The sequence below is a fragment of the Lemur catta genome, chromosome 10 (assembly GCF_020740605.2).
Source record: "Lemur catta isolate mLemCat1 chromosome 10, mLemCat1.pri, whole genome shotgun sequence".
NCBI classification, from domain to species: Eukaryota; Metazoa; Chordata; class Mammalia; order Primates; family Lemuridae; genus Lemur; species Lemur catta.
In genome coordinates this window covers 34,748,516-34,762,648 of record NC_059137.1, presented here as the reverse complement: position 1 = coordinate 34,762,648, position 14,133 = coordinate 34,748,516, and the positions used below count along the sequence as shown (strand labels likewise).

The 14,133-nt window shown below is 40.7% G+C and overlaps 1 protein-coding gene across 3 annotated transcripts in view; it reads left to right on the top strand.

Moving 5' to 3' along the window:
• The window catches only part of FRMPD1 (FERM and PDZ domain containing 1), a 137,297-nt gene that overhangs the window by 103,835 nt on the left and 19,329 nt on the right, over nt 1-14,133 (top strand). For all 3 annotated transcript variants that reach the window (XM_045562463.1, XM_045562462.1, XM_045562461.1), the window contains exons 5-7: nt 1,806-1,851; nt 8,718-8,825; nt 12,242-12,337. In XM_045562463.1, the coding sequence (XP_045418419.1) occupies nt 1,806-1,851; nt 8,718-8,825; nt 12,242-12,337 (250 nt within the window). The remainder of the gene's footprint in view (nt 1-1,805; nt 1,852-8,717; nt 8,826-12,241; nt 12,338-14,133) is intronic.

Sequence of the window (14,133 nt, the reverse complement as noted above, 5' to 3'; positions counted from 1 at the left end):
TTTTCTCAAGGATGATCCCTTTCAGTGATTTAGATTTTCTGTGCTACTAATACTTCTGCCAGGCTAGATCAAAACTCTTACTAATAAAGAAATGTATTTATAATTTTATGCAGTGGAGCAGAATTTGGGTGTTCAGGTAACATTTAACCCCGGTCTGTTCACTGAGCACCTCCTCTGGGCAAGGAACCCTGTGGGACAAATGGACTTCACTCCCCAGACATTTACAGGCTGGTAGTGCAGATACAGCTCTTGCACACCCCTCTGAGATTGAGGGCATCCACTGCGTCAAGAGAAGCAGAGAAAATGGGCTGTAAATGCTGGAGATTCCTTCAGGTTGGGAGGAAGTTATAATTTAACAAAATAGAGAAGGGTCCAGAAGTAGTTCAGCTGTATCTTTAATGCTGGGTAGAATTTGGCCCACAAAGATGGAAGTGAAGGGGACCCAGGCAGAGTGATAAGAAGGAGCAAAAGGATTGGGATGGGGAGTAGGAGGTGCTGAGCAGTTCGGTTTGCCTAGAGAAAGATTCTGGGAAGTGAAGTCCAGATGATGGAGGGTCTCGAATGCCAACACAGCCAGTCCCAGTGTTATTCTCTTCTTGGAAGTGTGAGCCATTGAAGGCTTCTGAGCAGGGGTACGTGACTTGAGGTGTGCTATGCATCTGTGCCCTCTGCTGTATTTTGCATGTGTGAATCCCAGGACTGCTTATGTTTTTTAGCTTAGTTCTCAGTGTCTAAAAGTGGCATGTATTATTCATTGTTACTTGTAAATGGAAAAACACAAAGCAAAACAAAAATGACACAACAATGCCAAGAAAAGCTCTCAAATTCCTCCAAACAATCTGTGAGGCCAAAATGTCCTTTTGAGAGCACTTGCACCTTGGTTTATTGGGACTTATCTAAGAAAAGGCCTGTTCTCATATAAAACGGAAAAGAAGTGGTCCCGAGATACCTAGAATCTCGGGTTGAGTTTATCCATTTGAGGAAATAACACACCAGCAGCAATTGGCCTAAATGTTCATATTGCAAGAAGTCAAATGAAATTATTTTGCACACTGCTTCTCTATGTAGCAATGGCTACATGGAGAGAAAGGAAAATATGAATTGATTTCTCTGTCCTGTCCACTAATATAAACTGGTGGTTTGGTAGTTATCTAGTTGATTTGATCACTTTTGAAATCTAGGAGATGATGTAAGACAAAAATGTCTAGTATCTTGATTATATGATTAGGTTCATTACACTGACTTTGTGTACCCAAATATCATAAACTCTTTGGCTTTTATCTGATAAATGTTATTCATGGACATTCATTCTATTCAGTGAAATGTTTAGCCTTAGTTTTCTAAAATAGCAACCTAAGTTATCTGTGTTATTTCCATGTTTTCTTTTAAACATTTTTTTGGAGATAAATATAAATAGTATCAACTAGATGAGGTCTCCATTATATGAGACTAAATTAAGGCTAATTGCCTGAATTAATTTAATGACTATAGATATAGACTAGATGGTAGAGGAGGATATCTGGAGATTCCTTCAAGGTTCAAGGAGCACTCTGGGCCAGCTCAAGTTCCTTTGCAGATTGCTGCTTTCCCCAACATCCTTCTCAGTTTTGCTGAGCCAAAGAAGCCGAGGCTGCTTTAGAATAAGTCTTGCCAGTCTTTTTCTCCCTCTCTCTTTCACACACACACACACACACACACACACACACACACACACACACACACAGACACACACACACCCCACACCACACCACACCACACCACATAGAATGACTAAATGTTTTTGTCTCATTCTTTTTTTTTTTCAGGGAAGCTGAAGATTCTCTTTCAATCACAGTTGTTCGCTGCACATCGGTAAATCTCTGTGTCCTGTGTGTTAGTTTCACCATCCTTGGCCCTAAGACCCTGTACCCCCAGAGGATATCCCTCATAGAGGAAGCAGAGAAGGCAAAGGGCAGAGACTGACAGCTGCCAGGCAGTGGGTTGTCTGAAGACCTATGTACAAGTACTATGGAGGAAACAGATGGGGTCCAGCCAAGGGGACAGACCTATGATTTTGTAGAGTAGGACAATGAGAAAGGGCACCAAACTAGGTGATTCAAGACAGGTTTGAGTAGTATAACTTTGGGCAAATCATGTAGTTTCAGTTTTCACTTTTGTAAAATAGTGATGATGACAATAACTGCCTTGTCTATCTAGTGGGTTGTTATGAGGTCCAAGTGAGGTGTTGGATGTGAAAATGTGTTATCAGATCTGAGGCTCACCACTGGGCAAGGTGTGGTATAGTGTGGATGATGCACAGGGAGGGAATGGCAATCCTAAATCACCACAGGCCAAGGAGACCATTATGTATCATTTGGGGAGAAATATATAATCAAATTATAAGAGGAATGACTACCAAGGAGGAAAAGTTGACAGAAGATTCTCATTGTGAGAGACTTTAATATACACCTCTTAGCCTTGGCCACAAATAAGATCCCCCAAAAATAGAGGCATAGAGAATTTTAATAATGCATTTAATTATCTAATCTGATTGACCACATACCAGGCTACCAAGAAAACACAATAAATTCCCCAAATGAAAAAGTGTAGCAGTCCTTTTTTCTGAATATAATAAAATAGAAGCTAATAACTATCAAAATTTAATTAAAACCATCCAGCCATTTGGAAATAAAGATGTGATTTCCTAAGATAGAGTTAAATAAAAAAGCAAAACTGCTGTTATAGACTGCTTAGAAAATTATTGAAAATTAGAACTGTACTTAAAATTCATTATGTGCAGGTTGGTCCAAGTGCAGTGTTGTTTACACTGTGTTTGCACAGTGGTGTAATTGGTCACAACCAGTTAGAGATTCCTTTGTTCCTTCTCCACTCCCACTGCTTCACTTGACCAGCCTTAAAAAGAAAAAAGAATGCATTATGTGCAGTTGAAACTATGCTTAGAGCGAAATTCATAGCCTTAAGTGTTTTTATTATTTAATAAGGAAATAGGACAATTAAATATTCAGTGCAAGAAGTTGGAAGAAAAGATTAGTAAAACAAAGCAGAGTAAAGAAAATAATAAATATTAAAATCTAAATGATGCTCTGAAAAACAGAAAGATTGTAAAGTTGATCAATCCAAGAGCTATTTATTTAAGGGAAAAATTATAAAAAAGGAAAACTTTAAGGAAAAGAAATATGTGGGCCCTATGCAAAGGGCATTAGAATATTGCTGAAGGATATAAAAAATTCTTAATTATAAAAGGAGATACATACTGTGTTCCTTGATAGGAACTAAGTATTAGTGATACATCAGTTATTCTCATATTAAATGTAAATGCTTAATGCAAATTCAAGCAAACTCTTATGAGACTTTCATTTGGATTTCAACAAAGTATATCAAAGTGAGACTTATCGAGAAAAAAATTTTTTAAAAGGGTAACGAAGATAGACTTTATGTGCAGATTTTAAAACTAATAAAGCTGCAGTAATCAAAGCAGTATGATATTGGTGAAGTGTCAAACACATCAATGTAATCAAACAGAAAGTTCAAGAATAGATACTAGTATAAAAATTTAGCATATGAAAAACGTAGCATTCCAAATCAGTGGGAGAAAAGATGATTTTTCAAGAAATTGTCTTGGATATTTCTGCAAGTATTTGGAAAAAATACAGTCTCAGCTCACACCATTTGGTGTTACAGAATTTAAATATAAAAAACAAACAATAAAAATGTCAACAGTATGGATGGATGTCTACCTGATCATAAGTTGCAGAAAGATTTCCTAAGCATATAGAGAGTGGGAAAAAGCACAGTGAAACAAACAACTATTTGATTATGTGCAAATATAAAATTTCTGTGATCCAAACACTTCACAACTCTAAAAAGCAAAGAAATTGTTGGTTCCCTCTCCATATTCGACAAGTTGTTATCTTTTGTTTTCATTTCTTAGAAGTAGAGTAGGAAAAATTAGCATTAAGATGTTTGCCTTAATGTAAAATAGTGGTGATGACAAGACGCAATGTTTTAAGCACAAATAAGTGGAGGTTCTTCTATTCTAAACAAAATTTGTCTGTGAAATAATGTGAAAACAATGTAAAAACAGGGAAAGCTAATCAGTATAAATGGTCTGCAGGTGTTAAGACATTCTTTTTATTTAGCTGATTGTCATCTTAACATCTTAATCAGGTAGTTTTTTTCCTACTCTATTTCCAAGAAATGAGCAAAATAAAATACTTGTTAAGTAAGAAGAGAGGGAAACAACATATAGCTGCATCCTTTAAAAGATAAAAAGTATGGGGAGATGAAAATTGATATGTGTCCAGTACCAATCCTGAGATTTCTTGCAAGATTTCCAGGAAGAGGGGAATTTGAATACTGTGCTCTGGAGGTCCTGCAGGGAGAGCCAGTATTAGCCCAATTTATGGACGTCAGTGCCTCTGAGAAATGCCCTGCATATTGGCCTGCCCTGCAGTCCCCAGCCCCAGGGCTGTGGACCTGTACCTGTCTGTGGCCTGTTAGGAACCAGGCAGCACAGCAGGAGGTAAGCCCTGGGCAAAGCAAGCGAAGCCTCATCTGTATTTACAGCTGCTCCCCATAGCTCGCATCACCACGTAAACTCTGCCTCCTGTCAGAGCAGCGGTGACCTTAAATTCTCGTAGGAGCATGAATCCCACTGTAAACTATGAATGAGAGGGACCTAGGTTGTGTGCTCCTTATGAGAATCTAATGCCCGATGATCTGAGGTGGTGATGCTAGTGCTGCGGAATGGTTGCAAATACAGATGATCATTAGCAGACAGATTTGACTGCACAATAAATATAATGCATTTGAAGCATCTTGAAACCATCCCTGACCCCCCACCCCAGTCTGTGGAAAAATTGTTTTCCATGAAACCAGTCCCTAGTGCCAAAAAGGTTGGGGAATGCTGGGCTAGCGCACTCCTGGGCCTCTCACCAGAAGTGTCCTGAAACATGTTATTAATACAAACATAGCAAAACAACCCTATATATCTTGCTTTAGCAGGGAGACTTATCGTTGTCGTGGTAGGTTCTTGGAGTCTTCCAATGACTTGAAATTGATTAGGAATTATAAAATACAATTATAAAAGTTGGAATATTTACTGCTTCTCTAGGCCATAGAATTTTATGGAAAAAAAATTTGTTTTAATTTTGTAGATCTGTATTATTTATGTAATTGTCTATATTAATTATTTATAATATTAATGCCAATATTTAATGTCATTTAATTTTCACCAAAAGGAAATCCTACAAAGAAGATACATTCATTATCTCCCTTTTGCAGATGAGGACAGTGTGTCCTCACACACCTATGGTCTCACATGCAGAAATCAGTGAAGCTGGGTTGTTTTCCAGATAGTTAGACTCTAGAACCAACATTCCTTAGCATTATGCTGTTCTATCTCTTTAAACCCTGCTGTCTTCATAAATGACATGTGTAACCCAGGGTAGAGGGTATTGCAAAAATATATAAAAAATATTTTCCAACCTGTCCCTTTCACCACCCTTTTAAGCATGAACTCTTCCTTCACCAAAAACATGCACAAAGAGATTTTATCAGCTCAGGCCTGCTGTTCTCTGATGAATTAATTCAGAAATCAGGGAGAGCTTAGAAGTTCTAGAATGATGGGTAGCTCATATCCTTTAGATTGTCTCTTTAAAATATTAGATGGGTCATGTGGATTTAAGTAGGTGGTTTATAATATGTTCTAGATGCCGAGGTACACAGGTAGCAGAGCTCATGTTCAGATGTAAAAGTATAGAGGTCACAGTGGGGCCTGTAGGTTGGGCATTTTCATGACAGCACATTCTGTCTCAAAGCAGCCAGCTTCCTGGTTGGGTCGTTGCAAATGTAAGAATGGCTCTTCTACCATGTGACCCCCACCAACTAGTCCTAGTTCAGAACAAGTCCACCATGTATGAAATAGCTCTTCAAAGATTTGAAAGTGTAGCCTTCTCTTCCGCTGGCTAACCAACTGTTCCATCAACTTTTCCTCATAGATGTGTTTTTCTGCATTCTCACTTCCCTGATAGCTTTCTGGACAGATTCCAATTTAATGGTGATCCTCCCAAATGGTGGCAACTAGAAAGGAACACAGTTCTATCAGTAGCCAACCAGTGCTGAGTACCAGGGGACTAGAGGGTGCACTAACGACATGCATCAAGCATGCTAGTGAAACCCAAGTCTGGGTTAACATTTTAGCAGGCCCAGTCACACTGTTGGCTTGGGCCAAACTTGTGGCCAACTGAATACTGAGCTGGTTTTCAAATGAATAGCTTCCAAGCCAGATCTCCTCAATCCCAGGTTTGTTGCAATTGAATTTTTGGATCCTCAGTGCCACACTTCACATTAATCCCTGTCAAATCATGTTGCTTTGGCCCAGTGTTCTGGCCCTGATTTTACACCCAGGGAATTGCAGGGCTGAAAGGATTATTTGTACAGTCATCAGCTGTAGTCATCTCCCTTGCTGTCAGGGAACCTCCTCTTCCCAAGTCTCCCCCACTTCCTCCAGTTCCAGGCCAGTTGATTTTCTTTGCAATGAGCCAGGTCTGGGCCTAACTCTTGCCTAGGGTGAGAGACAACAATGATTACCTCCTGCAGATTCCTTTTCTCTCGGCATCTCTTCTCTGTTTTGCCCCTGATTTCTCATACCTTCGAGTCTTTAGGGTGGTGATGGTTGTACCTTTTGCTTTGACCACTCACTTTACGCTGTTCCTTTCAGCTCTTGACAGCCCTGCCTTCCTACTTCCTCTTATTTATTTATTTGGTGATTTCCTGGCCTTTGACCCATTGTCTCTGATCTTCAAGTTTCCCATGTACTCTTCTTTGAGAGTCCCAGTTCCTTGACTTTTCCCCCAAAGTTTCAGCTGCCTCGTATCTGATAACACCTTGCAGCTCTGTGTCATTCACAGGTTTAGTAAGTTCACTTTCTCTGATTTCAACCAAAGCATTGCTAAACATCATTGATGAGGATTAAGCCAAAGGGAGCCTGAGTTGCTTAGTTCGAAATTAGGACTATTTTGAGTATACGTCAACTAACTTTGAATCCACCTAATGGCTCTGCATCTGGCCTTTTCCACAGGGGGATTATAGGAGACCTTATCAAATGCTTTGCGAGAATGAAGGAATGCTACTATATCCACAGAACCCTGGCCTACCAATCTGGAATCCTATCTTCAAAAGAAAAATGAACTTGGTTGGCTCTGACTTATTCTTGGTAACTCCATATTGGTTGTTAGTGATCACTGTCTAAAAGCTCTCTGACCATCTCTTGTCTTGGATTTTGCCAAGAATTAATGACAAGCTTACCAATATGTGTTTTCCTGAATCCTTTGAATTTCCCAGAATTCATTTTCTGGGAGACTTGTTACTTGACCATCTCAAATCTCCTAACATTTCTTCCATTCTCTTTTCTGTGGGTGATGCCAACTAGTATGTATAATAGGTCCAGGAACCTCCTTGATTCACCTGGTAGAGGGGTCTTGATGAACTCATTCAAAGCAATCTGATAGTTTCATCAGTAATTTTGGGCTTTACTTTCTCTTTCCCTTATTTTTTCCCTTCCTTCTGGTTGGAAGACCAGTAATTCCTACAGGCGTACTTCTTTGGAAACACTGCTGTTTCCCTCTCTTCTATTAAGTGGGTTTTTTTTAAATTTTAAAACAAACTGTGTATTTGAGAGGCTGAATCATAGTCATGAATCCTGTCACATCAAGGTTCTAGTTACCTGTATGATCACATTCATCTTCTTGTATTAAAATTTCAGGGCTACATATTCATTTCATGTACTTCATGGCTTTGGTCTATTGACATTGGAGTGTATGAACATTGTTTCCAGCAGTTTCCCTGATTGCTATTACATATTTCTTCTCTCAGCTTCACAGAATGTGGCCCAGAGTTCCATCTTGGTACTTTTACACACATAAACATTTTAGAGACTGGCCTAAAGGACTGTCCTGGCCAGGGGAACTAGAATGCTAGCCTGGGAGATGGTGTATCAGGGTTTCATCCAGGAAGATCAAACCCTATTGATCTAGATCATGTAAGATGGTGTTCATCAAGTGTTACAATCTGGCCTGATACAGCCTAGTCCAAGGGCTTCACCATATACTCACAGCAACCTGTGATGACTCTTTTTACCTCTGGGAATAGAGAGTGCTACCCAAAGGATAAGAGCAAATGTGGGCCAAGGATAAGTCACAAAGGTCAGAGCTTCAGGGAACCCTATCTAACTCCCACATTTTATAGATTGGACAACTAAAGGCTAGAGAGGGGCAAAGACTTGGCCAAAGTCACACAGAGTTTTGTTTTGTTTTACATACATTCACATATGCACGCATACACATACCCCCGTGGTTTTCTTTCATAAGAATTTGTGTTTGAGGTAGTTCTGATAACACTAGAGTAGCAGAATTAGGGTTGGAGTTCAGATCTCCTCATTCACAGGCCAGTTCTCTTTGTCTTTATCATATCATAGCCATTTTGCTACCACATTGGCTTTTCAACTATTCTCAGACACATGAGAACATTGCTTGGGTTGGGATCCATAGATTTTATGAAAGGAGATCTTTAATGGAATGTCATCCTTTCCTGTGGGTTTAAATAAAATCTGCAACTGCTGTCAAAGTTTTGGGTTGTTTTCTTTTAAAGAAATGAGAAGATACACATGGCTTTTATGAAAGTACTGTTCTAAAATGTATCATGTTAATGTTTTTCAGGGAGTCCCTAAATCATCCTTCCTGACTGAGGAGAAGAGAGCCAGGCTGAAGACCAACCCCGTGAAGGTGCACTTTGCTGAGGAAGTGCTTGTCAGTGGACACAGCCAGGTACGCCACTAGTCAGGGGACTGACATTACTCTTCATGAAGGTGACAGCTGCCTTCTGACACTTAACTCCCTGCCCCTCTGGATTCTCGCAGCACCGAGAGGATGCAGAGGGCATGCAGTGCATTTGCTAGAGGCTTTGTGCACCCTCCCAGTCAGATGCCAGCAGACCATGGACAAGGAGAGCTGGTTGGGGCTCTGGGCCATGGGTAGGGACCAGCAGAAAAGCACTGGGTCTGGCCCTCTGTTACTCTGTGACTCCATTCTCCTGCCCGTGAAATTTTAACAGATTCCAATAGTTAATTCCTCATTGTGAATCTTTAAATTTATTATTCTCTCTGAAGGTGATATATTGATAATAGTGATAGTGGTGGTAGGGATTGCTTTTTTTTTTAAGAGCCTATCATCTATCGAACCTTTATTATGTGACCTAAACTTTTTATATACATAATCCTCAGTCATTATAATACCCTGCAAGAAAGGGAATTTAATAAAAGAAGCAGAGGCTTAAGAGTTTAAGAGACTTAACCTCTAAGATCACATAGTAAGAAAATGCAGGAGCCCAGTCTGTGTGACTTCAGTTCTTTGGTTTTTCACCACAACATGCTGTCTAGACCTTTTTGAAATGGAGAGACCCAGAGTTAGGGGTTCAAAAGACAAATTTGTAAAGGGAAAAATGTTGGCTAGAGTTTGATATTAATGCGGATTCTTGTATTAAAGCCATATTTATCCATAATTTACAAATATTCCTCCCGTGGTCTACAACTATTGTCATTCCGAAATCAGCAATCATGATTAGATTTTGAAACTTTCAAGTCAAAACTTGTTCTTATCAGGTTTTCTCACCATAAACACCAGCAAATGGGGGCAGGAGGGGGTCATGGCCATTTTAACAATGGATCTAGGTTACCTGTTCCACATCCACAAAGCCCTTATGTCCTACCTATCCTGCTACTTACCTGAGCACACCTTCAGTTAGAGCTGAGAGAGAAAGGTGGATTTGTTCAGGAAGGGTCCAGTGGGAGGCCTAATGCATTAATCAGATAAGACCTGAGATTTTGTCAGTCAGCAATATTTGAGTCTCTGTTTGTCTGTGTTTGTGAAAATGGATTGAACCTCTTTAGCAAATTAAATTTATATTCAATACATGTTTTAAAGAGTTGTGCATAGTGATGAGTAGTGAGGGTGAGAACCAAGTAGCAGGACAGGTAGAGAATAAGGGCACTACAGGTGTGGACCAGATCACCTGTTTGGTGGTTTGTTAAAATGATCAGGACCTCCCATTCACTGGTGTCTATGCTGAGCAGACCAGAAAAAGACAAGTTTTGACCTGAACTGGCTACAAAACTGGTTCAGAGTTTTGGGGGGATAGGGAGTTTAGAGGAACAGCGTTCTCTAAAAAAGGTGTCTCCGGAAAGACTTGCAGTTGAGGCACCCAAGGGGAGTTGACGGGAGACTCTGCATCAACCACACGAGGCAGAGACAGTGAAACCTGTAAGAGTTCATCACTGTGACCTGTCTGTCCATCCCTTCAAGTGTTTAAAGGTTGATAAAATTGCTCGTTAAATTTTTTCCCCTTGGGACATAAGACTGCCTCAGAATGCACAGTCACTCTGGAAGGATCTGAAATAGTAAACCAACATTGGAAATATGTGCTCACAGTTAAAGAAATACAAAGGAAAATATTAAAAAATGGTCCTGTATATTAGTAAATGAGCACAAATAGAGAAAAAACATATGCCCTGATGCTGAGACAGTAACTACAGTTGTGCACTAACTGGTGGCTTTGTAAATTGGTTTAAACTTTTTTGAGTGGAAAAAAACAAAACTCAGTGACTGCCATAAAAAGTGACCCAGAGATTGCATTTCTATTAAGGTAGTCTATAAAATAATTTAAAAGCAAAACTTCATATATTTAAAGATATGGATAGCTATAGTATCAACATTTAAAATAGCCCCCAAAATGCAAGAAATGCTAAATGTCTAGGACAGAGGAATGGTTAAATCAATTCTGATATTTCAACTCAATAGAATATTTTAAAGCTATTAAAATTATAAATACTAAGCTGACATAAAAATTATATATGAAATGTGTGTTGGGTAAAAACTGAACATAGAATCATGTATGTTCTATTATTGCAGCTCTCTAAAACTATTTACAGATATAGATAAAAAATAGAAGAAGCCTTAGAGAATAGTAAATGGTAGTAATGTGATATTGTTATGGATGTATTTTTATAGGCATTTTAAATCACAAAGAAAAGTACCAAGGAAAAATTTTCCACTTGGGAAATCAAAAGCTTAAGATTTCTAAACACCCAAAGCCAGAGAAGTTAAGACGACAGCAGAGTGAGCAGTCTGAAATCCCGCATCCTAATGGAGTTTGAAATGACACTGGAATATGAACATCTTCCTTTCCCTTCCATAAAAATACTGTGGTTTAAAAAAAATTATAGAGAATGATGATTGTGAGTCTTGCTGAGAAGATAGAAGCACCCTTGTATTTAGAAGATGCACAATTCTCATCTGAAAAGGCTGTTAGGTGTTTTGAAAAAGATTCTAAACTTCCTTATCTAGGAGGGCTTTACACCCAAACTGTTTATAGATATAAGTGCTGGGGTGATTCTAGCTCAAATCTTGGGGACTCTAGAATCTCTCAGTGCTTCTGGGGGACACCAGCAGCGAGGGCCCTTTGTATTTGCACCTAAACACTCGGAGGTCACTTCTTATGAGAGCTGGAGGGATTCTCCAAAACCGTGCCCTGCTCCACCCCAGGAATTCGGGCTGGTGTGGGGTCACCAAACACAGACCAGTACTGTGCCTGTTTCCCAAAAAGCCCTCCAAGTGTGGCAGAGTCCCTTAGGAGGCCTCACATATCTAGGGTGATGGTTGGGGTGAGTGGAGGTGGAGAGCCTCCTCCTGCCCTTTGGTGATGTTTCACTACAGGGAATGCAGCCATAAAATGGGGGTGGGGGAGGCTCTGAGGGAGTGTTCCATCCCAGCCCCACCAGGTAGGGTACAAGAATCTCAGAAAGGCCCATTTCGGACAGGATGCATGCTGGCCACCTAGCTTGCCAGATTGCATCCCATAAGGGTGGCAGCCAGCAGCAAAATGTCAGCTGATGGTCATGAAGACATTGCACAGGATTGTGCAGTGATATCAGTATGCTCATGGCAGGGCTTACCTACCCTCTCTACCATTTGTCATATCTAACAGTTCTTATGAGTTTCCCTTGACACAGCATGCCTCCTGTCCATTGGAGAAATTCCCAAATGCAAAGAAGCTACCCCTGACATGGTGAGGAGGTTAGGGAAGATCCTGCTCTCTAAACCAGATAGGGCTGGGCGGCCAAGGATTTGTCACACCCAGGGGCAGGAAGGGTGTGACAGGGACACAACAATACTCTTGTGTTTTCCAGGGTAACTCTCTGCTGTGTATGCCCAATGTCCTCAAGCTGTACTTGGAGAATGGACAGACAAAAGCTTTCAAGTTTGATGCAAACACAACCGTGAAGGTATTAAGAATAAACTTGAACCTCTTTCCCAGGAGAATTTGCTAGCTCCTAGGACCTCCAGGCATCTTGCCCTGCATCTGCCTTGGTCTCATAACCACCATGGCCTGAACACTTGCAATAAGCCAAGCACTGTGTTATCTCATTTAGTTGTACAATTGCCCAGCAAGATGGTATTTTTTATCACCATCTTGCAGGGGAGGAAATCAGGACTCAGAGGGATGAAGTGACTTGCCCAAGGTCATCTTAGAACTCCTAAGCTTTCATCCTTAATCACCAGGCCTCCCTGCCTCTTGTCTGTGACTCCACCTGCTACCCAAGACACTCTAGAGCAGCTAAAAACCCAGGTGAGATGTCAGGAAAGGCCCAGGCCCCTGCATGTTCTATTCTGCATTAAAGTCAGTTCAACTTATATGGAACAAATTCCCCCATATGAGATACTCTGGCAGAGGTTAATGAGTTTGGTAAAAGGTGGTCTCTGTCTTCAGGAGCTTGCAATCTTGTTGAGGGAGGGTGGACATTCAAGACTCTACCAATAGTCCAGGCAGGATGAAATAAGGGCTGTGAAGAGAGGGACAAGGAAATGCTTTGCATGCAAAGGGAAGAGCACCATCTGTTCCAGCCCGTCAAGACATCAGACAAGGCTTGGAAACAAAGCTGGATCTGAGCTGAGCTCTTGGGAGCAACTAAGATCTCAACAAGGGCAAGTAGGGACAGGGCAGTTGAGGGGTGGCATATACATCAGTCTGAGGGAGTCCCATGGACTAAAACAGCCATAAAAATGGGCATTGCCCAGGAAATAGTGAACCATCCAGTAGGACTAGAACACAAGCCATTTTCTTGGGGGAGGAGTGGCTATGGAGGGCCTCAGATGCCAGGCAACAACAGTCTGGATTTTGTCCGTAGATAATAGGGGGATGGCACTGACAGTTCTTGAACAAGGGAGTGAATAGTGTTGGGGTGAAGCTGCAGTGAAGAAGCAAAATAAGTTGTTTAAACATTAAAAATTGTAAGAGGAAACATCGAGCCCAGCTCTTCTGGTATTGGGCCAGGTTCAGGTGGGCCAATGCAGCTATAGCTAATAGACAGTAGCCAAGACACACATGCACACACATACATCCATACAGTACATTCATACTCATGTACACATGCACGTGCACACACAGTGCACACACACATGTACCCACATACCTAGTGTTTCTCTCTGGCATCTTTCTTTGGCAATTCCTAGAGAGCTGCTCCAAATGCCCCATCCCATTCCTTCCTAAGCATGACTTAGAAGAAGCTGGAGAAAACCTCTCTGAACCCAGGAAGCTCCAAGCCCAGAGGAGGAAGGGAAGGGAGGAACAGATTTTAAGTGTTTACTGCATGCCACACACTCTCCCAAGCACTTCCTTGTATATTCCCTCATTTAATGCCCCAGTAACCTCATGAAGTGGCCAGTGTTATCCCCTCTTTGCAGATGAGAAAATAGGTCCAAGAGGTCTAAAACTTGCCAAAGTCAGCTAGCTCATAACTGGCTTCAAACTTGGACTGTTTTTTAACTCTGTGCTGGAGCATATCTCTCTACCATTCTGCATGAAAGGAAAGATTTTGCACATAAATTAGACAAGAGTTCTACTTCTGTCATCTTTGATCAAAGACGATTGGAATGGAAGGATTGATTTCTTTAAAGTGAGTCCCCCTTTGGTGGTCAAAAATTTTTTGAGGTGATATTTACAATAAAAGCCCACATCACAGAGGAATTAAATTCAAGATGATAAAGAGAGTTGGGAAAATGAACAAGGACTTAGCCAGTA